The 27827-nt window shown below is 41.2% G+C and overlaps 1 protein-coding gene across 2 annotated transcripts; it reads right to left on the bottom strand.

Moving 5' to 3' along the window:
* Positions 1-387: 387 nt before the first annotated feature.
* Positions 388-27827, bottom strand: ALDH9A1 (aldehyde dehydrogenase 9 family member A1). Of its 2 annotated transcripts, NM_001444422.1 has the most exon segments (11): positions 388-1161; positions 2491-2603; positions 4799-4940; positions 7930-8017; positions 8246-8434; positions 15531-15671; positions 16341-16537; positions 17978-18112; positions 18826-18955; positions 25489-25634; positions 27630-27827. In NM_001444422.1, coding segments are annotated over 11 exon segments (1485 nt in total). In that variant the 5' UTR covers positions 27739-27827; the 3' UTR covers positions 388-1066.

Here is a 27827-nt window from a genome sequence, read left to right as displayed (position 1 = left end):
AAAGACTGCCCGTATGTGCTCACTTCAAAGAAGGTCAAATCCTCTGCCTTAAACATTTATTTATTTTTGTCTTTTTATGGCCGAACCCATGGCATATGGAGAGCCCCACGCTAGGGGTCGAATCAGAGCTGTAGCTGCTGGCCTACACCACAGCACCTTGAGATCCGAGCCACATCTGTGACCTACACCACAGCTCATGGCAATGCCGGATCCTTAACCCACCGAGCGAGGCCAGGGATTTTGATCCCACAATCTCATGGATGCTAGCCAGGTTCACTTCTGCTGAGCCAAAACGTGAACTCCTGCCTTAAAAGTTTAACTTTCGTCCTGTTCCGTATCCTCCTACAACTCTGTGATGCGTTTAGCTTCCAAATATGAGACTGAAAGGATTGAAGGTATGATTTATTTCATTTCAGTATACTGTAGTAGCATACAAGTAATTTGTACATTTAAAAGATAACTCTTCTGTCATAAGAGAACAAGCTATAATTCAAGGACTGCAACCCTCACTGAAATAGCTCAGCTGGGAAGAACATCAGACTTACGGACTGGAGGCCAGTTTCCTCACCGCTGTGCTGGCTCTGGTCCATCAGCATTCACACTGAACTGGGCCCTCTCTCCCCGACTGTCAACCTTCTCAGTGGAACGACAAGGGGGCATGGCTTAAGAAATGCCAAGAAGCAGAAATCACCTGCACTGATCCCACCAGGAACTTCTAAAGGATGGGTTCTTTAAAGCAAGCTAGAGAATGAGCTCGGCAGTGAGTAGATTCTGGAAGAACAAAATCCTGGTCCCACCCCCTGTTCTCTGGAAGTGTGTCAGTGGCTCTCAAAGAATTCAGAGAAATGTGCTTTGAAGGAAACTACAGCTTTCTTGATTAGAATCTAAAAGGCACTTATGCACATTTTCACTTAGGAAATTGACTGAGTAATGAAGAGTAACAGTGAACCACTCTCTCATCCTGAGTGACCAACATTCTGGATGTAAAAGGGTAGGCAGCTGCACCTCCTCCATCAAGGCTGCTGGTTCTCATTCCAGCCGTGTTCACTGGTTTCACTGAAGGTTTTTAAAAAACAGACTCCACATCACCCATTTCCACGCACACAGTCTTCAGTTGTGAATAATATTCAATGGTCACACGGCCATTCTCTCTGCCAAACCCTGAAAGGAAGAGAAAGGTGAGTATCGCTGCAGTCCAGACACAGTGACCCTTAATCAGGGTTGGGGAGGACGGCAGAGCTGAAAAGTCCTGGGAACGAGTCCCTAGCTGCCTGTACCAGCTGTGGAGCTAGACATGGGAACGTGACCCCTCAGTTGGCAGGGAAATATCCAGGTCTCCTTTCCTACCTGCAAAATTTTAACTTCCAGCATCTATACCCTAGGCTAAGGTCTAAAAATGTTCCGACTTTCTTACAAAGCATTAAAGCAGTCTCCACAACTACCAACCTGATGCCTTTGAAAGTCAGTGTCAACTTAAAATTCTCCAGAATTAATGAAACAGAGCTCGGTTCCTAGCCTGCGCTGGGGCCTGTGTGTACAGTTCCTCTGGGTACCCTGTAGGGACAAGGATGACTAAGAATGCCAGGAGAAATACCAGAGTTCCCATCGTGGTGCAGTGGAAACGAATCCAACTAGGAACCATGAGGTTGTGGGGTTTGATCCCTGGCCTCGCTCAGTGGGTTAAGGATCTGGCGTTGCCGTGAGCTGTGGTGTAGATCGCATACACGGCTCAGATCCCGAGTTGCTGTGGCTGTGGTGTAGGCTGGCAGTTGTAGCTCTGATTTGACCCCTAGCCTGGGAACCTCCATATGCCATGGGTGCAGTCCTAAAAAACAAAACAAACAAACAAACAAAAAAAGGCCAGGATAATACCAAATGAAATACCAAATAAAAAACTGTCGATTAACATCCACCATCTCATCATCATTCATCAGTGCTTCTATGCTTGCCAACTCTGTGATGGCCGTAAGTATCTGCCAAGAGACTGGGGTTGGGACTCAGGATGATGCCTCTATAAGAAAGTCCAAACCACTTTTCATACAGAAGAACCAGTGAAATTGGCAACAAGCTCCAAAGAAAGGACTTCAAAGTAATGGCTACATTCTTGATGCCTCGAATCTTCTCCTAACAGACTAGACTTACACACTTGCCATGGTGAGAAGGTCTAGGACTGGTTTTATACTTACAGCAATCACAGATTGCAAGGAAAAAGTAACTCCCACCCACAAGACAAACCTCTTTGAGATGTACATCACTGTTCACAAGCCAGTCTACACATCAGAACCTTCTGGAGAACATTTGGAAAAAATAAGATGCTTGGCTTCCATTTCTAGAGATGAATACAATGTGCAAAGGAGGACCAGGAATTCATATACTTTTCCAGATGATTCTGCTACACAGACAGGTTTTAGGAACCTGGTCTCTAAGGACTGAATTATGACCAGGGTCTCTGGAGATGGAGGTTTGCTTTCACAATTCCCAGCTCCTCACCTGACTTCTTATATCCTCCAAAGGGCAACTCCACAGGGCTGACATTATAGTTGTTAATGAAGCACATTCCAGCCTGAAGCTCAGCCACCACTCTGTGGGCACGCTGGATGTCCCTAGGAAGAGGGCAAAATGCATTGGTTATTCACAGTTCCTTTTGCTATGGCTTTAATAGGAAAAGTGAGACTCACTTCTAAGGGTCTCAAAACATTGCCAATTGTTTCTTCAGAATATGTTTTAAAATCTTATGTCATCCAGGCAAAACAGATGAGGATTTGAATTTTATAGTCGCAACCAGAAGCATCTACAGATGCTTCAGCAATAAGGGTGTCAAAACAATTCAGTGGGGAAAAAAATAGTCTTTTCAACAAATAGTGTTGGAACGACTAGATATCCACATACAAAAAGAATGAAGGAAGATCCCTTTCTTGCACTATATACAAATATTAACTCAAATGGATCACTGACCTAAAATGTCAGAGTGAAAACCATAAAACACTTTAAAGCAAACAGGAATAAATCTTTATTACCTTGGGTTAGACCAAACCTTCTTAGACATTGCACCAGAGGTAACAGATAAAGAAAAAACAGAATTGTACTATCAAAATTACTAAGTTTGGTGCTGTAAATGAGACTATCAAAGTAAAAAGACAACTCATAAAAAGACAACTCATAGAAATGCAAATCAAAACTACAAGATGCTACTACACATCCACTAGGATGGCTAAAAATCAAAAGAACACACAATTACAACTGCTGCCTAGAATATGGAGAAACTGGAACCCTTACATGTTGCTATGGGAATGGGAAACTGTGCTGCCACGTTGGAAAAGAATTTAGCAGTTCCTCAAAAAGTTAACCACAGAGTTACCATATGATCCAGCAATTCCATTCCTGGGTAAAACCATGAGGTTGTGGGTTCGGTCCCTGCCCTTGCTTAGTGGGTTGACAATCCGGTGTTGCCGTGAGCTGTGGTGTAGGTTGCAGACGCAGCTCGGATCCCGCGTTGCTGTGGCTCTGGCGTAGGCCGGTGGCTACATCTCCGATTCAACCCCTAGCCTGGGAACCTCCATATGCCGTAGGAGTGGCCCAAGAAATAGCTAAAAAGAACAAAAACAAAAAAAAACAAAAAAAACTATTTAAAAAGTTTATCCTCCTTTGTGGTTGGCCTATTCTGGTGACACAGGAACATAAAAGACAACCCACTCAATCCTCAAATCACAAAAAGCAGCTCCTCAGAGAGCACTGTCATGGTGGGTACTTGTCATTATATATATTTGTCCAAACCAGAGAATGTACAATACCAAGAGTGAACCCTAAGGTCAACTATGGACTTTGGGTGATAATGATGTGTTCATGTTGGCTCATCAGTTCTAAGAAATGTTCCACTCGGTGAGGGATGCAGATAACAGTGGAGGCTGCGCATATGTGGGGGCAGGGTACTTGGGAAATCTGTACTTTCCACTCAGTTTTGCAGTGAACCTAAAACTGTTCTAAAAAATAAAGTCTATTTAAAAAAAAAAAAAAGTAGCTCCTCACTCTTTTCTTCAGAACTCAGAAAGAAGCTATTATATCAGGTCCTCAAGGCAGACTTGGGTCTTCCTTCCCCTAGTTTCTGACCACAAAACTGCAAAAAAAAAATTAACCTTGCATATCACTGAAAAAACAGCATAATCCCAGGTGTTAAGCAGTCTTAGAAAACTGCCTACTACAGCCAAAGCTAATCAGTTTGTTTATAGTCAGTCAATCTACAATCATTTTCAAAGAAATTTTACTCTAAATCACTTTTTGCTTTTCTTATAGTAGTTAAAATTTATGAGCAAAGGTATTAATCACATTACTTACAATAATTAAAAATTAGAAATAGCACTCTAAACATATAATAACTGAAAACCATGTGTTATAATGCATTTCAATTAGAGATTACTACGAAGCCATTAAAAATCATGTCTTTGAAGAATACTGCCCAACATTTATAAGCTTGTAGGTTCTAAATTCCTCGGCATGTATGTTTTTAACAGGCACCTAATATGATGCTTTGCATAGATCAGAACCTTAAATATTTATTCAATGAATGAATAAAAAAAGAGTAGACCTTTCAGCTTAAGGTAAACTTCAACAGCAGGGTTCTCTGGCTATTCAAGCCTAACTGCAAAATGCAACTTTAGCATCCTCTGACTTTAGCTGAAGCAAACAGAAATTGCTGATGGAAATGGAGTGATGGCCAACTCCAGGGAGGGAATAAGATCAGTTAAGCAGATACTGCAGCCCCATCTCTTCAAAGCCGCACGAGGTGTCCTTCCCCACCTACCTGGTGAAGACACCGGCAGCTAGTCCGAAAGTGGTATCATTGGCTCTTTCCACAACCTCAGCTTCAGTGTCAAATGATAAAATGGACATAACTGGCCCAAAGATCTCTTCTTTCACACAGGTCATGTCATCTCTGCAGTTGGCTGCAAACATTAAAAAAGCAAACATCAGTGAAGGAATTATTATTTCTGGCATATGGAAATTTCTTCTTCATTGTAAACGGCTATAGAGAAATTTCAATGTGATGTTTCCGGTGTGAATATAAATCACAGTATCCTTTCTGCGTGACTATTTAACACTATGTATTAAGGTCATGGCCTTTAGTTCTAATTCTACTCTGCTTGTTCGAAACAGCTACTGAAGTGAAGTGGACAAGGATGTAAGTACAAGGACCTCCATCGCAGCATTCCTTATAAGAGAAGCAGCAAACCAATATCCAAAACAGATGGAGTGAGCACGTGAACAGTACACATCCCAAGCATGAACTTCTACGCAGCCTCGAAAAGTAATGTTTTTGAAGAAAATTTAATAACTAAATGTAATATAAATAACTGCATGTATCTTCCCAATTTCTGCAAAAATGCTACACATTTTCACACTTTTTCACATTTTCTTAATGACTGTGATATACAGTTAGAATCAAGAACTACTTTTAAAAAAAGAAAATCCAACGTAAAAACATAAACTAAAAAATAATTGAAGGGGTGATCACTTTACATGAAAATGGACCTAAGTTTTTAAGTGCCTCATTCCCTAACATGATTAAATTCACACTTGGCATTTTTAAATATGCACATATATCTAAAGAAGCTCATATATTTATATTGCAATAATGAACCCCAGGGATTCGAGAGAGAGAGTGGTGCTTTTATCTGCATGACAGCTCACCTCAGCGCTGGCAACCACTGCACAAAGGGAGAAGAGTGGTTTGCAAGGTTGTGTTACACACGTAAACAATGTGGAGGCAGAAAGCTGCTTAGGAACCCCCCTATAAACAGCAGCTTTACACTAGCCACAGCTAAAAACTAACTACTGACAAGTCTAAGATGAAGACTCTAAAATCTCAAAAGAGGTGGATTGGAGCTTATGTATACAAAGTAAGAACAGCACTCTGGTCATCTTTATGTTACCTTGTACTTTGAAGACAGTTTAGGTGTCCCCAAAGGTATAGTAAATGATTTTTAGAATGTAATAATGGTAGTTTATTACATTCTATATCTTTAAAAACTACTAATCCATATATAATTTTTAGGGAAATCATTAGCCAGAATATTTTAATTTTTTTTTTTTTTTTTTTTTTTTTTTGTCTTTTGAAGGCCACACCCACAGCATATGGAGGTTCCCAGGCTAAGGGTCTAATCGGAGCTATAGCTACTGGCCTATACCATAGTCACAGCAATGAGGGATCCGAGCTGACCTACATCAGAGCTCACGGCAATGCCGGATCCTTAACCCACTAAGTGAGGCCAGGGATCGAACCTGCAACCTCATGGTTCCTAGTGGGATTTGTTTCCACTGTGCCACGACAGGAACTCCTAGCCGGAATATTAAACTACTCAAGACAACACATCACCCAAGAGTCCCAGAATATAGCTTATCTTACGCAGGCTAACAACACAGTATGGCTCTGTGTGCAGTGAGTTCTATACTGGAGAGTCAAGAGGGATGAGGCGATAAAGCAGCAGCAGACATACAAAGAAAGGGAGGGCTCCTGCCCACAACAAAACATTCACTATATTCTAGCCCCATATCTCAGGTAAACAATCTAAAGATTGAGGCCCTGGAGTCATTCTCAAATTTTAACACATAGAAAAATGAACTGAGGACTTATCAACATGCAGATCACGAGGTTCCAGCCCCCAAGAGTTACATTTGGGGGTCTAGCATAGGGACCAGAAATCTGCCTTTTTAACAAGTTTTCTAAGTGATACTGATGCTGTGGACCACAAACCAGGCTTTCGGAATCACTTGAATGAAGTTAAGGTAGCGCTCCCTGTTCTCTGTGCGGGTTCACAGCTTGTTTAAAATTAATCTGTTTTCCCAATTGTAAAACATTCTCAATAGAACATCTGTAATATTCAGAAATGCACAAAATATAATAAAAAGAACCTTAATCCCAACATCCAGAGAAATCCACTATTAATATTACGATGCATACTCTGTTCCCTTTTTCCCACGGACGTATGTGGTTCTTAATAGATGACATAATAGCATACCCACTACTGTTGAACCTATACTTTCTATTTAAAAACATACCGTAAATCATCTCTCTTCTTTAATAGCTACAAGCTAATCCATGGCTTGGACGCTAAATTCGCAGTCCCTAAAACATCAGTGGATCTTCTTTTGGCAAGGGCTTAAAGGTTAAACTGCATCACATATCAAGTGACACCACTATCAACCTCAAGGACAAAAATGAGCTGAATCTGTCTTCAAGATAAGGTGTAAGGAATTATTTTTTTTTTAATTTATTTTCCCACTGTACAGCAAGGGGGTCAGGTAGGTGTAAGGAATTATACAACATAATTGCCTCTATATATAGTTTTTTAAAGCCAAGAAAACCAACAGTATTTTTATAGGAGATACTAACATACATTATAAAACGATAGAGAAAAGTACATGACAACACAGTGACACTGACAACAACGACATCTAGGAAAGTGTCACCCCGAGCAGAAGAGAAGGAGATGGGTGTGAGAACAGGAGGATGACTACAGACTTGACCAAACCCGATTTTTAAGACGGAAAATTATTATATCACATAATTTTTTTAAATGTTAATATAGTGTCTGACAAATTGGTTTTATAATATTGATGACCTATAGTTCAATGAAATGCACATTCTTTACCAACTTTCTTCAGAAATGAAATTCATTACTTAATTTTTAATCAAACACGCACGTTCATTTTTTTAAGCTCCTTGCTTCCAAATCAACAGCTTAAGTCCCAAGTAAACTGACACATACCATCGTCCAGGAGGAGGGGGCACTCGGGAGAACATCTAGTGCTTAAATCTGAGTTGTGGGGACATGGTCTGCCAACCCTTGCTTTACACCATATACATAGTTTAGAAATATTTTTTCTATCTGATATTTGATTTGAACTGTTAAAGCAGACATAAAGAGGACATACTTAACACACAAGGTCTCATGTAATACCCCTCCTTTAATTTGGGATCTTCAGGTACATATAGGTCTCCACCACATAACACTTTAGCACCCTGCCAGAAGAGAAAAAAGAATGCGTATTTTGTGTTACATGTACAACCTCAATATGCATGCATGAAATGCTACATGATTCCTGACAAATGCATACTTGGTCACTCCACTGCAGGTACCAAGCAGAATGATGCTCCCCAAAGGATAAGACCACAGGAAAAGGATATGGAGCAAGGAACCTAGGAGTAGCTACCCCTCTCCCCATCATCTCCTCTCTACTTGTTTCTCACCTGTTCCTTCGCCACTTTAACAAACCCAAGGATTCGCTCCAGATGTGGTCGGTTGATCAGGGGACCCATCCTTGTATCTTCCAGAAGGGGATCTCCAATTTTTATCCTTTGGGTCTGTTTCACTACTTCCTCTGTAAATTTATCAAGAATTTCCTTTTGCACAAATACCCTTGTACCATTACAACAAACCTGAAGAACAAACACAAATTTACATGTAGGTAAGGGGAGAAAAAGGAAAAGGGAAAAAAAAAAAGTACAACAGCTTTACATTTAAGAGAGACAATGCTTTCTTTAAAGATTAGTTCTATTTCTAAAAATTATCACCATACTGAATAGGATCACACATGTAACTGTGGACATATTACCCTCCAGGCACAAACTAGCTGCCCTTTGAGATAAAAGCTGTATCTTTGTTTTTGCTTATGTTTCTCTAAGGCAATTAACTGATCCATATGATCCACAGGGCGTCTTCTATTTCCTCATTTCCAATGCTCAATTTGGCTGAATATTTTGAGAATAGGAGGTAAGAGTGAAAGGGACTAAAGAGTAAAAATAGGTTAAGAATTGAGTCCTTGAGTCTAAGAAAAACCTAGAGCATTTCACAGTCCATGTTTGTCTCTAAAACCACAAATAATGACTACTCAGACAGGAACATAAATATGAACATAAATACTGCTCAAATGCTATCCAAACCAGGTAAAAGAAAGTCCAAAACCAGATATCCAAGTACTCAAAGAAATTTAGTTTATGATAAAGGTGGAGTCTCAAGCCACTGAACAAAGATGACCTAGTAACAAACAGACCTACAACTGGTTAGCCGTGTTGTATACAATCTCATACCATAAACAAGAACAGACCCAGAGCTCCCATCGTGGCTCAGCCAAAATGAACCCGACTAGTATCCATGAGGATGTGGGTTCAATCCCTAGCCTTGCTCAGTGGGTTAAGGATCTGGCATTGCTGTGAGCGGTAGTGTAGACTGCAGACATAGCTCTGATCCCACGTGGCTGTGGCTGTGCTATAGGCTGGCAGCTGCAGTTCTGATTCGACTTCTAGCCTGGGAACTTCCATATGTAGCACCTGTGGCCTTAAAAAAAAAAAAAAATCAATTACTAAGAGAAAATGTAGGTGAAATGTATAAATTAGGTATAGGAAAAGGTTTCCTACTACTCAAAATCTAGATGCAGGGGTTCCCATTGTGGCTCAGCAGTAACCAATGCAACTAGTATCCATGAGAACGCAAGTTCAATCCCTGGCCTTGCTCAGTGGGTTAAGGATGTGGCGCTGCTGTGAGCTCTGCTGTAGATCACAGGCGAGACTTAGTTCCTGTGTTGCTGTGGCTGTGGCATAAGCCAGCAGCTGCAGCTCTGATTCGACCCCTAGCCTGGGTACCTCCATATACCACAGGTGTGGTCCTAAAAAGCGGAGGGGGAAAAAAAAAGTCTATATACAATGAAAGAAAAAAATGATAAATTTGACTACATAAAAGTAATAATCTTTTGCATGGCAAAGACGTCCTAAATACAGCCAGAAGCAATAGACAAAGCAGAAGAAAATAGTTGCAATGTCCATTATAAAGGGTACTATCACCAATATTTAAATAACTTATAAAACTAAGGGAAAAATCAAAACTGATATATAATACACTAAAAAAAAGCTAAATTTACTGTATGTGAATAAGAACAAAAACTCTAAAAAATTGAGGGAAATGACTAGAAGCTCAATATAAAAATGAACAAGGGACAATTCACACACACATATAAATGGTCCTTAAGCCTAGAAAAGATGTTCAATCTCATTCATAATTAGAAAACGGAAATGAACACTTCAATGAAATACCGTCTCTTACTTTGTGAGGAAATAGGTACACATACATTGTCGGTAGGAATGCAAGCTGATCCAACCCATTTGGAGGAGGATATGGCACTATCTTATAAAGTTATATATGCATTCACCATCACTAATCGTAAGGGAAATACAAGCAAAAACCTACAGTGAGATACTACTTCACATCTATTCGGAAGGCTACTATCAAAAAAAACAAGATTATAGCAAGTATTGGCAAGGATGAGGAGAAACTGGAACCTTTGTGCATCGTTGGTGAGAATGTAAAATGGTACAGCTGCTGTAGAATACAGCATGGCAATTCCTTAAAACACTAAGCACAGAATTATCCTATGATGCAGAAATTCTATTTCAGAGTATATACCCAAAAGAAGTGAAAGCAGGGGCTTTAGCAGGTGCATGTACACCAAAGTTCACAGCGACACTATCCACCATAGCCAAAGACAGCAATAACCTAAACATCCACTGGCAGATGAATGGATAAAGACATTGTGGTACCTATGTACCATGGGATACTGGTCAGTCTTAAGAAGGAAGAAAATTCTGACACATGCCACAACATGGATACACTTTGAAGACCTTATGTAAAGAGAAATAAGCCAGACACAAAAGGACAAACCCTGTATGATCCCACTTATCTGAGATACCTAGAAGAGTCAAATTCATATAGATAGCAAGTAAAACAGCGGTTACCAGGGACTAGAGGAAGAGGCTAGAGGAAGTTATTGTTTGATGTGTACAGTCTCAGTCCTGTAAGATGAGATGAAGAGTGCCAGAGATGGAGAGTGCTGATGGTTGCACAGCAGTGTCAATGCACTTAATGCCACTGAACTGTATGCTTAAGGGTTAACAGGTCAATTTTGTTAATATTTTACCACAAAAAAATAGGCCTAGGAAACTACATATGCATTTACCACGTCTAGAAATTGACTCTGAAAATATATTTACATCAATGTGAACACACACATGCATGAGGTTATGCGGGGAGCTGAGAAAATGCAAGGACTCAAAAAAAAAAAAAAAAAAAAAGGGCCTTGCCTGATGGCAGAAAAACCTGAAGGCAAGTTCCTAACCAAGGAAGGGAGCTCACCTGAAAGGTACATGCCGAAGGTGGGCCTCTGGACAGGATAAAAGCTCACCTGAATGGTACAAGCCGAAGGGGGGCTTCTTGTCAGGATAAAAAGCCTGCCGGCACGGTACAAGCCAGGGCCAGGCCTCGGGTTACACAGCTCTCATTTTGATGTTGATGGGGAAGAATTGGGGCTTTCCTGGGAAAACAATTTCCATGTTTGCACTGGAGAACATGGATTGTTTCTCGGGTGACCTAGTCTTTCCTGTTGTTTTATTTGTTATTTAGTTTTCCTCAGTCTTTCCTGATTACTTGCTTATTATTCTTCTTTTCCATTCTTGTTTTCCTATGGTGATTTGTGATTTAACAAAATTACAACAATAATATAATAAGAATTTCATCCTGAAGGACTTTTCCCTATTCATATCCAACTTAATTAAAACATAGTGTTTATCTACTAATTAGTTATACAGTAAACTTTAGAGTTAGGATTTTAATGAGGTTCATAGAAGTTAGACATATATTATTCTTGACCAAAAGACACCTAGCTATGAGTTACAGAAGCTTTTAAGTGCTATCCAGTTAAGTTGGTTTATATTTTCTTACACTGTCTCCCTGCCATAACGCTTGAAAGATAAGCACCAGTCTAAAAACAAGATTTGTGAATGCCCAATTCTTTTGTCCGTGACCTCTTCAACTTGTGGAGACTTGCTGGCCATGGGATGATTTGTACTGAGTCTCCTCCTTTCCACATGATGTACTGTACCTAATTGCCCCTAAACTCTACCCACTAAATTTAGTTAAGACAAAGATGTTAGAACGTGATATATAGCTGCTGTGCCATGTAAAAGTTAACCAATGTACTTTTAACACTGTGATGTAATCTGTAGCAAAAAGCTGTCTATATAATCAACCACTTTTGCCAATAAAATTTGGGCAGTCCAGCGCCCTGAAAGAAGGGACAAAGAGGCTGTCTCTGTTGCAAAAGCCAACGTCCATCCCTCTTCTTTGGGAAAAAGTGTACACTCCCTGGCTGCCGGAGCTGGCCTCCGGCAACAAGGTTATTCACTGCAGCATCATCTGTAATCACAAAATACTGGAAACAACTAAGTGCCCATCCAAAACAGAGTAGTTGAAAAAATTAACAGCAGTACAAAGAATTATACTATCTACACAGCTATAGAAAAGAAAGAAGATTTCTATGAAATGAAATGATTTTCAGGACATACTAGGTGAAGAAAGCAAAGAAGAGAGTATTTCTAACATGCTTTTAAAGAAAGGAAAAATAATATACAAGGACCTGCTCATCTATGTGAAAAGGAACAAAAAGGAAAAATGAGAAAGAGATTTGGCTGGATGGGGTGGATGGGAAGGAGGAGGGGACGGGGAGTGGGGCAGAAGCGAAAGAAGAGTGACATTTCTGTGTGCCTTTTTGGTAAAATTCTGACATTCAGAACCAGGTTAATATTTCACTTAAAATAAATAAATTTGTTTAAGATTAGCAAAGATTTAGGGCAAAACAAACCCCAAGTAAAAAAAAAAAAAACAGAAATTTTTTTTTTTTTTTTTTTTTTTTTTTGGTCTTTTTGCCTTTTCTAGGGCTGCTCTGGCGGCATATGGAGGTTCCCAGGCTAGGGGTCTAATCGGAGCTGTAGCCGCCAGCCTATGCCAGAGCCACGGCAACGCCAGATTCAAGCCACATCTGCGAACTACACCACAGCCCATGGCAATGCTGGATCCTTAACCCACTGAGCAAGGACAGGGATCAAACCCACAACCTCATGATTCCTAGTCGGATTCGTTAACGACTGCGCCACAACGGGAACTCCAAAACAAACTCATTTTTAAAAATGAGTATTATTTTTTAAAATGAGTATTATTGAAGGGGATGGTAAAGGAAAAACCAACCCATTAACTACTTCTTCCCTTTTTTTTTTTTTTCTTTTTAGGGCCAAACCTGCCTCATATGCAACGTGGGATCTGAGCCACATCTGCAACTTACACCACAGCTCGCGGCAATGCCAGATCCTTAACCCACTGAGCGAGGCCAGGGATTGAACCCATGTTCCCATGGATACTAACTGGGTTTGTTAACCACTGAGCCACGACGGGAAGTACAGCCAACCCATTAACTTCTGAACACAGAATTTTAACTATACCTTCAGGCTAAAGACAAAAAGAACCGTAAAAAAAAAAAAATGCTGAACTCTAGTTAAAAGGTTTATTTTTCATGGTAGTGTAGGTCCACAAATCTGAAACTATTATAAATAGATTCTAGGACTGAGAAATTTCATATACTGTGAGTAATGGAAGAAAAATGTCTCACTGTCAAGAAGGAAACTATAAACATGGAAGAGAAGAGGCTAAATAAACCTTGCAGTATTGAACTGGCTGGAAATATGTGTATGAACTTGCAGTTATTAATACAGATGGATATAGAAATAGATATGTATGTATACATAATACACATATGCCAATCATTCTTCCTGACGCTGGCCTCTGAGAAGACATATAGAAACCATGATACCCTAGCAGAAATGAGCACACCTGGCACTTAGATCTTGGTTTCTAAATACCGCTTACCACTAAATGGAACCAAGCCTCCTTAGAGAAATGGCTGGTTCCAGACCTCCACCAGAGAGCTCCTTGCTGTGCCAGGAAATAAAGAAGTGCTCAGAGAATAATGAACATATCAAAATGTCACAAAAAGAGACTCCCGTTAACAGAATCTGCAATTATTTGAGCATCAAAATCAAGAATCATAGTAAGGGGAGTTCCCATGTGGCTTAGTGGTGAATGAACCCGACTAGTATCCATGAGGATGCAGGTTCGATCCCTGGCTTCAATCAGTGGGTTAAGGATTTGGCATTGCCATGAGCTGTGGTATAGGTCACAGGAGAGGCTCAGATCCAACACTGTTGCTGTGGCTGTGGTGTAGGCCAGTGGCTGCAGCTCCAATTTGATCCCTAGTCTGGGAACCTCCATATGCCACAGGTGCGGCCTTAAAAAAAGACAGAAAAAAAAAAAAAAAAGAATCATAGTAACGGATTATAACCCACAGAAGGAGATAAGAATCCATGGGTCCATGCTGATATAAGTAAAAGAATTAAAAAAAAAAAAAAAAAGAGAGAGAGAGAGAAGGGAAAGTCCTTTCTTACAATAGATAGTAACCAAATGTAGAAGGAATAATGGAAGCATAAAATCACCATTTGGTGACCACTAGGAAAAAATGTTTCCAGCAAACACCATTTATGAGTACTAAAACTTAGGTCAAAGTTTAATAACGAACAAGAGAGTTTCACCTTCCCTCCTGTAAGAGACTTATTAACCACAGAGGAAAAAAAAGGTAACTTTACAGTAAAGCCCCACCTTAAGTAAGTGATCAAAGTCAACACCACCACTGGAAACTATAAAACATCATTTTCGTAGTGTTTGTTTTGTCAAAAATGCATAACCTGAATCTAATTTTTTTTTTTTTTTTTTTGTCTTTTTGCTATTTCTTGGGCCGCTCTCGCGGCATATGGAGGTTCCCAGGCTAGGGGTCGAATCAGAGCTATAGCTGCCAGCCTACGCCACAGCCACAGCAACTCAGGATCCGAGCCGCGTCTGCAACCTACACCACAGCTCACGGCAACGCCAGATCGTTAACCCACTGAGCAAGGGCAGGGATCAAACCCGCAACCTCAGGGTTCCTAGTCGGATTCGTTAACCACTGTGCCACGACGGGAACTCCCGAATCTAATTTTTTTAAAAAACTAGAGAGACCCCAAATGAGGGACACTCTACAAAATACATGGCCTGTATTCTTCAAAAATACCAAGGTCCTGGAAGATAAGAATGACTTTAGAACTGTTCCAGATTAAATGAGTTTGAGGAGACAGGACAACTACATGTAATGCATCATCCTGGATTAGATCTTGGACCAGTTTAAAAAAAAAAAAAAAATGTCTTCTTTTGCTAAAAGGACATTAGTCAAACAAATGGTGAGATCTAAATAAAGGCTATAGGTTGAATAATAGTACTACATTAATATCAAGTTATTATTATTGGATTTTCCTAGATATGTTGTGCTTATTTAAGAGAATGCACTTGTTTTTAGGATATACACTGGTGGAGGTCAGGGATCTCCTGTCTGTAACTTTCAAACAGTTCAGAAAAAAATAATATGCATATGTATGTGCAGACAAACAAAAGGAACAGTAAAGTCAATGAGATAAAATGTTAACATTTGAGGAGCCTCATTCTAAGGTACATGCAAATTCTTCGTACTATTTGTGCAACTTTTCTGTAAGTCTGAAATTATTTCAAAATAACAAGCCTTAAGACATGCTGTGAGATTCCTTTCAAACCTTTTCCAGGTCAGATACACACCTCGCCTTGCGTGAGGAAGTTGGCCATCAGCGCCCCCTTCACCGCATTCCCCATGTCACAATCTGAGAAGATGATCAGTGGAGATTTGCCTCCAAGTTCCAAGGTCACAGGTTTGATTCCTTTAGCTGACATCTCCATGATCTTCCAGAAGAAGAACAAAAGCATTCAGAAGTTTAACACAATTGAGATGGTACACAATGTTAACTAAACCCTGACCCTCCAAAGTCACCTTGAACTTGGCCTGCAGCCTTGCTCTTCTCAACATATTTTGTCGTTTACTTGAAATATTCTTTTCCAGAACACTGACGAGAACCCACAGAATTGCACCTGATATTCTGAAGAGGGAGTTCATTTAAAAAACACTGACAATTTACCTCACTGTCATGGGCAAAAACTCTTTTGTATTACTATTATGTATTCAAGGCTGACAGAGCCCAGAGCACAAATTAAGGTCAAAACAATGAAAGTGAAATAACCTGAAAAAATACTCTTCCTTAGGAGGTTGGCTGCTATAGATGAGGAAAGTCACCAAATGGCATAAGTGGCAGCCCAGGGCCTCCCCTCTCAGACACGGGCAGGAGATGACGACTCCCATCCCCACTGGGCTGCTGTCATCACCCCAAGGGTGCCCCCTTCACCCCCTCACACTTTAAAGCACACTTGAGAGCCTTGCCCAGTAACACCTAGAGCCTCCCTCCCAATACAAGCTAGGTAAAATGAGAGGATGAGCCTCCAGCATACACCCTGGGGAGGCCTGACACAGCCACATCGAGATGCCACCTGTGTTCACCTAAACAGGTTTATCTTCACCTTTGAGCCGGTGGGCACACTTCCAGTGAAGGAGATTTTGGCCACATCACGATGCTGACACAGAAGCTGGCCTGTGGTGGCCCCTCCCTGCACCACGTTGAAAAGCCCAGGAGGAACGCCAGCCTCAGTATAGATTTCGGCCAGCAGCAAGACAGACAGAGGCGTGAAGGGAGAAGGTTTAAAGATCATGGCATTACCTGCATCACCAAAACACAAACACAGGGAGATTTGTTTGGTCATTCTTTCTCTTTTTTTTTAATTTATTTTTATTTTTTAGGGCCGCACCCTCGGCTGCGTCTGCAACCTACACCACAGCTCACAGCGACACCAGATCCTTAACCCCCTGAGTGAGGCCAGGTGTCAAATCCGCATCCTCATGGATGCTAGTCAGCTTCGTTAACCACTGAGCTAGGATGGGAACTCCAGAAAGATTTTTCTTAAGACTGGGAATCCTCTGAGGATAGGACCAGAGAACAAAGCAACAACTCCAGTTGTTCCCTATTCCCCACCAAATGCTCGGCCAAAGATGCTATTATTAAGTAAACATCCTGTTCTTTCCACTTTGGTTTCTCTCATTAAACAGACTCCAAACCACATACTTGCACAGTCTCAACCATGGGTACCTTATACTTGCAGATCTGGACTGTTTTACATGTATTAATCTCATTTAACATTTGCAACAGCAGTGTGAAGTAAGCATAATTAGTCCCATTTTATAAAAGGTGAAACTGAAGACCAGAAAGCTTAATTTGATGAGAGGCCCCAAAGCTAGTAACTTAATTTTATTTCTCTATCACATAGGAATATGCAGGAAGAAGAATATGAAGAGGCAAGAAAAAAAGCTGCATTTCAATACAATGTCTGAATAGCAAAGCTTTTTTAATCTGAGAGATTTCTCCTAAGATACAGGATTCTTTTCCCACAGATTCTTTTCTTCAAATAGCATGAGAAAACTTTCTGTCAATCAGCCGAAGCTTTTCTGAAGGAAACTTTATCATTTCTCTTAAGACACAAATGAAGGAGGTTTGCCTTCTGCTTCCTAAATGAAGTCAAACTCCTAAGTGCTACCCCCTACACAGAAATTCAGGTCCACAATCCTTATCCAGAGAAGAAGAGAACCTACCAGTAGCACAAAGCTAGTATATTCGACAGTAAAATATAAATAAATAAATAAATAAATAAATAAGATCTCCAAGACCAAAATTAACTTACTTTCTTCCATAAACAAAAACAAATTGGAGTTCCTATTGTGGCTCAGCAGAAACGAACCTGACTGGTATTAATGAGGACGTGGGTTCAATCCCTGGCCTCGTTCCATGGGTCACAGATCTAGAGCTGCCGTGAGCTGTAGTGTAGGTTGCAGACACAACTCAGATTCTGAGTTGCTGTGGCGTAGGCCAGCAGCTATAGCTCTGATTGGACCCCTAGCCTGGGAACTTCCATATGCCACGAGTGTGGTCCTAAAAAGCAAAAAAAAAAAAAACCAAAAAACCCCAAAAACAAATTGGATAAACAAAAATGGGAATACTGTAGACACGAGCTGTGTGTCTAACCTACAAACTTCCCAGGGGCAGACAGGAGGAAACCGTGTCCTCAGAGAAGAAGAGGTGCCCAGGTGGAGACGTATTCATTCTTACCACAGGCCAGCGCTGGAGCCGACTTCCAGCAGGCAATCTGAAAGGGGTAGTTCCACGCTCCAATTCCCACACACACCCCCAGTGGCTCTCTTCTGGTGTAACCAAAGGAACCGCCAGGGAGCTGAATGTGCTCTCCTAAGGGGACAGAAGAGAGTAGAGTGCAGTGCTGCTTGTCCCAAGACTCCACCAGCACCTGGACTCCTGTCAGATGGGCCCCCTCGCTGCCCCCAGCACACTGAGCTCACCCCATCTCCATTCTTCTGTTCATTCTAGTCATTCTGACACTGCTTCTGCATGTTCTCTCCACACAAAGAATCCCTTCTATCCTCCAAACCCATGTCCATTCAACTTGATGTAATTCTCTAAAAATTCACCAAGCATCCACTAGGTAACTTACTTGAAATTAACAGAAATGGGGGAAAGACAGAGGCTGAAGGCTCTGAGGACCCTGAAACCTCAGACTTCAGGATCCCCACAGCCCTCCTGGGCCCTAGTAGACCATCCAACATGAACTGGTATAAACTTCCTATATGGCCGAAGAAAATTCCTTACCAAGTACATAAAATTAGTCAGTATGAATATACTCCCTGATTCTTGCAAGAACTGGTTTTTCAACAACTTGGACTACAGCTCAGGTACAAGGCTAGGTGCGTTATATACATCATCTCATTTAATTTTCATAATAACCAAGAAGATAGGGATTATCATCTCCATTTAAATAAAGAGAGATAAACAAACTCCCAGGGTCATCCAAGTAGAGTGATGAACCCATGATTTTAACCTTAGGTCTGCCTTAATCCCAACTCTGTTCTTCTGTCTTCTTGTCATCTGGTCATAGAAGGACTTACCAGCCATGGATCCCGCCAAGCCTGCATAGTACTCCAGACACTGCCAGGAAATGTCAACGTCCAATCGGGCCTCAAAGATGGACTTGCCATTGTTGATGGTCTCCATGGTGGCGATCTCCTCCTTCCGTTCCTTTGGGTGAAAGAGAAAACCAGATTTAAGACCTATTATCATATACCTCAATATAGTCAACATTCAAAACAGAATACATTGCCCAATTTTAAAAAATTAAAACAGCTTGCACTTTCAGTGAAAAAAAAAAAAAAAAAAGGAATGGCAGTGTGATATTTGGAAGAGAAATAAAAGCTTATTTCTAAGCAGCAGCCTTGTTCTCTGCCTCAAGTAACTGTCACAGATATAAGAGCAATACCTCACTTAGAAAAGGCATGGGGTTTTTTTGGTTTTTGTTTTTTTAGGGCTGCACCTGCAGCCGACAGAAGTTCCCAGGCTAGAGGTCAAATCAGAACTGTAGCTGCCAGACCACACCACAGCTCAGAGCAATGCTGGATCTTTAATCCACTGAGCGAAGCCAAGGATCAAACCTGCGTCCTCATGGATCCTAGTTGGGTTCATTACCGCTGAGCCACAACGGGAACTCCAGAAAAGGCGTGTTTTGAGAAATATATGTGTATACCTATATTAATATGTATAGATATAGGTACATGTGTTAATACATATAGATACAGGTACATGTGTTTCTAGTCCCTAGAAAAATGACACAAAATAACCAAACACACAATTGACCTTTAAGAGGTTATACAAAACCATGGCTTTAATTCACCCAAAGAAATGCAGCATGTTAAAATTATAAGGTAATTATCTTCGAATGCTCAGTACTCATTAGTCTCTTTCCAAATACTGTTTCCAGTTGTAGTTTACACAACTCAGGGGCACTCAAGGTGGTCCAGGGATGGACAAAAAGGTTTGGGAAATTAGACCTGGAAAAAAAAGCACTGAATAATGCCTTTTTCCCTCAAAGAAGATGAAAAATTGAATATGTGAGAAATAGATATTTGCTATTATGGGTCCAATTTAAAATAAACAATAGGGTCAAAATCTGAGCATACATAAAAGCTGACTCAAACAACTGACAAGGAGCATTCTCTTACTAAAACAGATAAGGCTAACCAGAAGCAAAGTGGAATGGCAACAGAAATTAATATAAGCATTTATCCACAGTCCAAATCTCAGAAAAGACAGAAGGAGAAACATGAAAACCAGTATGAAATACAGGAAAGGACAGTTTGATAATGATATTTAGGCATATTCTACTTATACAAAGCCCAGAAGTATAAAGTGCTTTGATTCATTTATTCCACATTCGTTACTAAGAAAAAAGGATAGACCTAGCCTCTGTCTAAAGGAGCTCACTTAAAAAGGAAACTAGTAACTTCTAAATAAATTTTGCAATTATTAAATGTACATGTTCCTTCAAAATAATCTGGAAAGGACAATTTGAAAGAACAATCTGTTCATATTCAGACATGATCTAAATTAAATTGCCTTCTATTTTATTTTACTTTTTGGCCACACCTGTAGCATTCAGACGTTCTCAGGCCAGGGATCAAACCCCTGCCACAGCAGCAACTCCTTATGACAACTACTTTCATAAGGAGACTTCAACTAAGAAAAGATTAGGACTTAACCATTAAAATGGAGTTCCTGTCATGGCTCAGTGGTAACAAACCTGACTTGCATCCTTAAAGACTCAGATTTGATCCCTGGCCTCACTCAATGGGTTAAGGATCTGGCGTTGCCACGAGCTGTGCTGTAGCTTGCAGATGAGGCTCAGATCCTCTGTTGCTGTGGCTATGGTGTAGGCTGGCAGCTGCAGCTCCAACTCCAATTAGACCCCTAGTCTGGGAACTTCCATAGGCTGTGGGTGCGGCCCTAAAAGACAAAAACAAAACAAAGCAAAAAAAACAACTTTGTAATCTGGTAAAAAGCATCAAGACTCAAAGTGAGAATGGAACATAAGACTAAAAAACAGGGAATTCCTGTCACGGTGCATCGGAAACAAATCCGACTAGGCGGCTACAGCTCCCATTTGACCCCTAGCCTGGGAACCTCCACATTCCACAGATGCGCTCCTTAAAAAACCGAAAAAAAAAAAAAAAAAAAAAAAGCAAGATAAAGAGATCCAGAATTGATAGATGATAGAGTTAGTAGACAGGGATACTAAATGTTATCATAACTATATTCCATGTGTTGAAGAAGACAGAGGAAAACAAGAGCATATTAAGGAGCAACATGGAACATAAAAAAAAAAAAAAAAAAAAAAGATTTTAAAGTTCAAGTTAAACTTCTAGAGATGAAAAATACACTGGATGGGATTAATAGCAGATTAGACACTACATAAGAAAAAGTGGTGAGATTGAGGCGTTAACAATGGTAATAGTCAACATAAAACACACAGGGGAAAAAAACTGGGGGATAAAATGAACAGGGCCTCAGTGAGCTGTGGAATAGTTTCAAAGAGGCTGACATATACGTAATTGGAGGCTCTGAAAAAGAGGAGATAGAAGAAAGGGGAGATAAAAATATCTGAAGAAATAATAGCCAAAATTTTCCCAAATTTAACTACATTATAAATTTACAAATTCAAGATCAATATGCTGCAAGCAAAAGAAATATAAAGAAAAATACATCAAAAGATAAAACTGCTTAAAACTAGTGATAGGAAGAAAAGTCTTAAAAGCAGACAGAGGGGAAAAAACACATTATTTACAGAGGAAGAAAAATAAGAATGACAGGAGATTTCTCTTCTGAAACAACACGAGCCAGAAGACAGTGGTTGCAACATCTTTAAATTACTAAAAGAAAAAACTGACAACCCTAGAACTATTTGCACAGAATTCTTTCAACAATGAAAGCAAAATAAATATTTTTTCAGACCTACAAAAGATGAAAGGATATTACCAACAAACCTGCACTATAAAAAATGCTAGTGGAGGTCCCGTCGTGGCGCAGTGGTTAACGAATCCGACTAGAAGCCATGAGGTTGCGGGTTTGATCCCTGGCCTTGCTCAGTGGGTTAAGGATCCAGCGTTGCCGTGAGCTGTGGTGTAGGTTGCAGATGCGGCTCGGAGCCCACGTTGCTGTGGCTGTGGCATAAGCCGGCGGCTGCAGCTCCGAATGGACCCCTAGCCTGGGAACCTCCATATACCATGAGAGCGGCCCTAGAAAAGGCAAAAAGACAAAAAAATAAAAATAAAAAATATAAAAATATAAAAAATCCTAGAGAAATTTCTTCAAGCAGAGGAAAAAAAAAAAACAAACAGAAATTTGGGTCTACACAAAGAAATGAAGAGCACTAGAAATGGCAAAAATGTGGGTAAACATAAAATATTTTTAACTTAGGGGCATTCCCCTTGTAACTGAGTGGTAATAAACCAACTAGCATCCATAAGGATGAGTGTTTGAACCCTGGCCCCGCTCAGGGGGTTAAACATCTGGCGTTGCCATGAGATGTGGTGTAGGTTGCAGACACAGCTCAGATCTGGCATGACTGTGGCTGTGGCTGTGACGTAACTTCAATTCGACCCCTAGCCTGAGGACTTCCATATGCCATGGGTGCGGCCCTAAAAAAATACATATATATTTTAACTTATTTTAAAATTCTTTTAAAAAGATAATTATGCTTAGTTAAAAAAAAAAAAAATGGGGAGTTCTCGTCATGGCTCAGCAGTTAATGAACCCAACTAGCATCCATGAGGACGTGGGTTCAATCCCCGGCCTCAATCAGTGGGTTAAGGATCTGGTGTTGCTGTGAGCTGTGGTGTAGATCGCAAACACGGCTCAGATCCCGTGTTGCTGTGGCTGTGACTACAGCTCCGATTCAATCCCTAGCCCGGGAACCTCCGTATGCCTCGGTGGGGGGGCCTAGAAGACAAAAAAAAAAAAGGAAAAGGAAAAGAACTGCAGATCATGATCAACCAGAAAAATCACTAAAAGAAACAATTGAGGGGAGTTCCCTGGTGGCTCAGTAGATTAAGGATCTGGCATTGTCATTGCTGTGGCATGGGTTCAATCCCTGATCCGGGAACTTCCGCATACCACGGGCACAGCCAAAAAAAAAAAAAAAAAAGGAAGCAATTGAGAGTTATGGCTGTAGGTTGTAATCAGAGGATGGGATTTGTTCAGTTGTGGAACACCTTTGGGTAAAAGCAGATCCAGGGAATGACTGTCAGACAAGAGCTTTACAGAAAAGCTGTAGTATATTTCTGACTGATAAAATAATACATAAATATTAAAGGAATGGAATGGGAAGTTGAAAGAAAAACAAAATAGCAGACAGAGTTGATTTCAGAACAAAATAATATTAGATACTATTCAAGATAAAGGAAAACAAGTTATTTTATAATGATAAAGGAGCCAATTCTTTTTTTTTTTTTTTTTTGTCTTTTTGCTCTTTCTTGGGCCACTCCTGCGGCATATGGAGGTTCCCAGGCTAGAGGTCTAATCAGAGCTGCCAGAGCCACAGCAACGCAGGATCGGAGCCGAGTCTGCAACCCACACCACAGCTCACGGCAACACCAGACCTTAACCCACTGAGCAAGGGCAAGGATCGAACCCTCAACCTCATGGTTCCTAGTCAGATTTGTTAATGACTTGCGCCACGACGGGAACTCCATAAGGAGTCAATTCCTAAGAAGACATGACAATCCTAAATGCTCACGCCTAAGGAAAAAAATGAAAGACAACTGAGAATAAAAAATTATCAACTTTGAGTTACCACTTTTGTTCTACCAAATTAAAAATAAAATTTTAATAGAGGAAAATACTTTGTTGGGAGAAAATTTTCCATGAGTATTTTGACATTACTGCATGGCCCAGGCTTTCTGAGCAAAGGACACTGATTGCAAAGCAAAGGTCTTGGAAGGCAAAGATACTGTCTCCCTAAAGATAGAGGTCTCGGAGTTTCCATTGTGACTCAGCAAGTTAAGAACCCGACAGTGTCCACAAGGATGAGGGTTTGATCCCTGGCCTCGCTCAGTGGGTTTAGGATCCAGCAGCAAGCTGTGGCATGGTCACAGATGCGGCTCGCATCTGGCAAGATGGCTGCAGCTGCAGCTCTGATTTGGCCCCTAGCCCAAGAATGTCCATATGCCACAGCTGGGGCCATTAAAAAAAAAAAAGAAAGAAAGAAAAAAGAGGTCTCTCTCTGGAGAGATATGGAGTTTATAGATTTATAATCTCTCATTTCCTGTTCCTAGAGTGATCTGCTTACCTTCCAGAGTAATAAACCTCCTTAACTCTGGAGAGCTGCTTAATAAGTAACCTCTCTCTCTCCTGAGGAGAGAATGGGCAGATGTGCCTGCAGCCCCTAAATAAACTGAATCTTACCATTTTCAGGTTCCTCTCCTCTGGTGCAACCCATCGTATGTAACCATGTAACCGGAAAACATGTGGCTCTCTCTGCAGCACCCTGTGGGGGCTGGGGCTTGAAAACTGATGCTGAAGCATTGCTCTGGCTGCTGGATTTTGCTGTAATAAAATCTCTTTCCGTAATCCAGAAAGCTTCATGTCTCTCATCAGAATACGTACATAACCTTGCCAGTATGGTAACTCCCAGACCCTCAGCTTCTGAGTAACATTACTGATGAGGGATTGTGTTCCTTGCTTAGTATACCATGAACTTCAGGGTAGAAACCCCTGCCTATCTCTATTTTACAGTTGGGTTTACTAACATTAACTTCCCATCAATTATTTTGCAACACTCCTACCACTGAGAGATCTTCTTGATTTATATTTTGGTGTATATCCGTGGAATTTTCTAATTTTCTGTAATGACAGTCTGGTACTTTTACTTTTTTAAGACTGTAAAACAAAGTTAAACAAAGCTTAACTTTGTTTCTTAAGAGGGGAACATCAATGAATCTAGGAAATCTTCCAGGCAATTTGTGGCAGAAAATAAGCCTGAGAAAGAAAAATGAGCTTAAGAGTCATCAAGAGGAAAAAGTAAAAAGGAAGCAAGTACACACAGTCAAAATGAAAAGGAGACAAAAGGCACTCCAAAAAAGAAGGAAAAGGAGGAGTTCCTGTCGTGGTTCAGTGGTTAATGAATCCGACTAGGAATCTTGAGGTTGCACATTTGAGCCCTAGCCTCGCTCAGTGGGTTAAGGATCTGGCGTTGCCATGAGCTGTGGTGTAGGTCGAAGACCCGGCTTGGATCTGTGGCTTAAGCCAGTGGCTACAGCTCCGATTAGACCCCTGGCCTAGGGAGCCTCCATATGCCTCAGGTGCGGCCCTAGAAAAAGACAAAAAAAAAAAAAAAGAAGAAGGAACAAGAGCTCCTGCTGTGGTGAAACAGGATGGCAGCATGGTGCAGCACTGTGGGTTAAGAATCTGGTGTTGCCACAACTGCAGTTTAGGTTACAACCGAGGCTGGGATCTGATCCCTGTCTGGGAGCTCAATATGCCTAGAGGAGCCCACAGCAAAAAAAGGCAAAGAAAACCTGCCAGGGGAGACCTCACAAGGAGCTACGAGTCAGAAGTTAATCACCGAATGAAAGCTTGTTGTACCCACCAAAGTGAGCATGTGAAAATGTTTTTCAGTTTCATTAAAAGGTCATAGTGCATCAAAGTCTAACTGCAAATCATCACAAGGAACTCAAAGAGCAATTCAAGAGGGCTTTTCTGGAAGAGAGTAAATCAAAACATACCCTTATTATCCTGGCAGCCTCCAAAAGAATTCGGCAACGCTCCATGCCAGATTTCTGGCTCCATATTTTAAAGGCAGCCTTTGCATCTTGAACAGCCAAATTTACTTCCTTTTCTCCTGAACATGTGAAAGTAGCTATCACTCGACCTATAAATACATGGAAAGTCAGTGTCATCGCAAATTGTGATCACACATTTTAAATAAAACACGGTGTATCCAATTTTCCTTTTAATGATCCCCTTGTTTTTAAGTATAGTTTGATTTAGTGACCAACCTATACCAGTAGTTCTTAACTCTTATTTAAGGGTCACTACGCCTTTTAAGCGCCTAACAAAAGTTGCAGACTTCACAGAATTAGAGAGATCTGGTTCCTTGCCTAGTACACCATGAACTTTGGAGTAAGAACCCCCACCCTGCTCTATTTTACACTTGGGTTTACTTACATTAACTTCCTTTCAAATATTTTGCAACACTGCTTAGCAATATTTGGGAATCTGAGAGGGTTTGCAAAAGCAAAACTATACTCAGTCTCCTGGGTCATGAACTCTGATTTTTTTTCTTTTTTTGGTATTTTTAGGGCCTCACCCTCAGCATATGGAAGTTCCCAAGCTAGGGGTCAAATCAGAGCTGTAGTTGCCAGCCTAGGCCACAGCCACATCTGCCACCAACACCACAGCTCACAGCAACACTGGATCCTTAACCCACTGAGAGAGGCCAGGAATTGAACTGGAGTCCTTTTGGATACTAGTCGGGTTTGTTACCACTGAGCCACGATGGGAACTCCAAACCCTGATTTTAAATCACTGGTTTATGTTCTATACAAGTGATATAATACTACTGACACTTGACAAATATGGTTAATAAACAGAATATCAAGAAAAGATATTCCTAATAGAAGAAAACTCTCTCAAATACAGGGGAAAAAAGGTCTCTTCTTATTTCAATTGTATTCCCTATCCCGATTCGGGGCAAAATATGAAATGATCAGTTTTTCTAGACCCAAATCCCAAGGGTTGTGACTGAGACTCTACCAAAACGAATTCCCTAAGATGTCAAGTCAGCAGTTTCTTTTCCCCTCCCACAAGAAAACCTAGAACTCTGCTTTTTCCCAGAGATCTGACAAACCTGCAATTTGTTACAAATTTGAATAGCCAATTGGTAACGGCAGTGGCTAAAGATCTCACACAACTGTAGGGGATTAATATAAAGAGCAATTGTTCTTTCTTTTGCATCAACATGGAGGTGGGGGTCAAGAGGCTGTTTCCTCCTACCTAAAGGAGACCCTGATGATGTCTGCGACCCCTTCCTGCTGACAAGTCAGCGCTCTGCGCTTCAGTGTAATTGGTCAAACCTAAATTCCCCAGGCCTTTGAAATCCAGTTTTAAATCTCTCTGGCTACATGCCATTCCGGTTTGCGCAAACATTTACATTTCTCTCCCCATAAATATTCCATAAAACCCAGCAAAACAAACACAAAACAAAACCTCTCATTTGCTTTGTGATCTGAGGCCTGGCACAGTGCTTGGCACACATTAATCACTGGATAGAAGCAAGATTTCGTCCCCTCTTCTCAGTTCCGATTTATGTTCAGAAACGTTTTAACACTAGGAGATGGCAACAAAGTCCTCAGTCTTGCTCATTAGAATCATTTGTGCGAGCACCTCCATTTTGGCACGTGTTTCTTTTCACCCCCGTCCTTCTAGAACTCCTCTACTAAGGGCACCGCGGAAGACAGAACTGCAGCCCCAGCTTTAAAGGGTAATAATTAACAAAGACACCACCTCACGCACCTTTGTGGGCTCTCTGTTCAGGCCGTTGTAAAATTACCCATGACCCCGCCGCGCAACTCACCAGCTTTTCCAGTTTCCTAGACTCCCTTCCTGTCCGGGTGCAGATGCACTCGTGTTTGCACAGCAGCGTTAGCTGCAGGCACACACATACAACTTTATACTCTACACCGTCAAGTGTCTGTGGTCAATAAACGTTTGCTGAACGCACCGAATGAAGGTTCAGGGCCTAGAACAGGCGCACCCCTCAGGCGGGGGAGCGTCAACCCCCGCCCGACCCTGCCCCTAACCCAGCCCGCATGGCGTCTGCAGCCTGGCCACCCAGGCCCTGGCAGCCTGATCTCCGTCCAGTTACCGGTTGCCGGCTCGAACGCCTTCTCGGTGCCGGAGGCGTCCACCGGATCCACGCGGGCCCCGCCGCGGTAATTAAGTGGCTGTGACACGATGAAGGTGCCAGTGCTCATCGCAGCGACCGGAGCAGGCCGGAGAGTGCGGAGAAGCGGAGAGAGAACGGCTAGGCCAGCTCGGAGAAACACGCGAGGGAGGCGCGGGC

Source organism: Sus scrofa, chromosome 4 (genome assembly GCF_054392235.1).
Source record: "Sus scrofa isolate SSC_HxYL_T2T_F1_AM1 chromosome 4, Sscrofa_HxYL_maternal_Yorkshire_Landrace_v2.0, whole genome shotgun sequence".
In the NCBI taxonomy this organism is placed as follows: domain Eukaryota; kingdom Metazoa; phylum Chordata; class Mammalia; order Artiodactyla; family Suidae; genus Sus; species Sus scrofa.
Note: the sequence above shows the minus strand (reverse complement) of the source record. Positions and strands in the feature narration are given on the sequence as shown.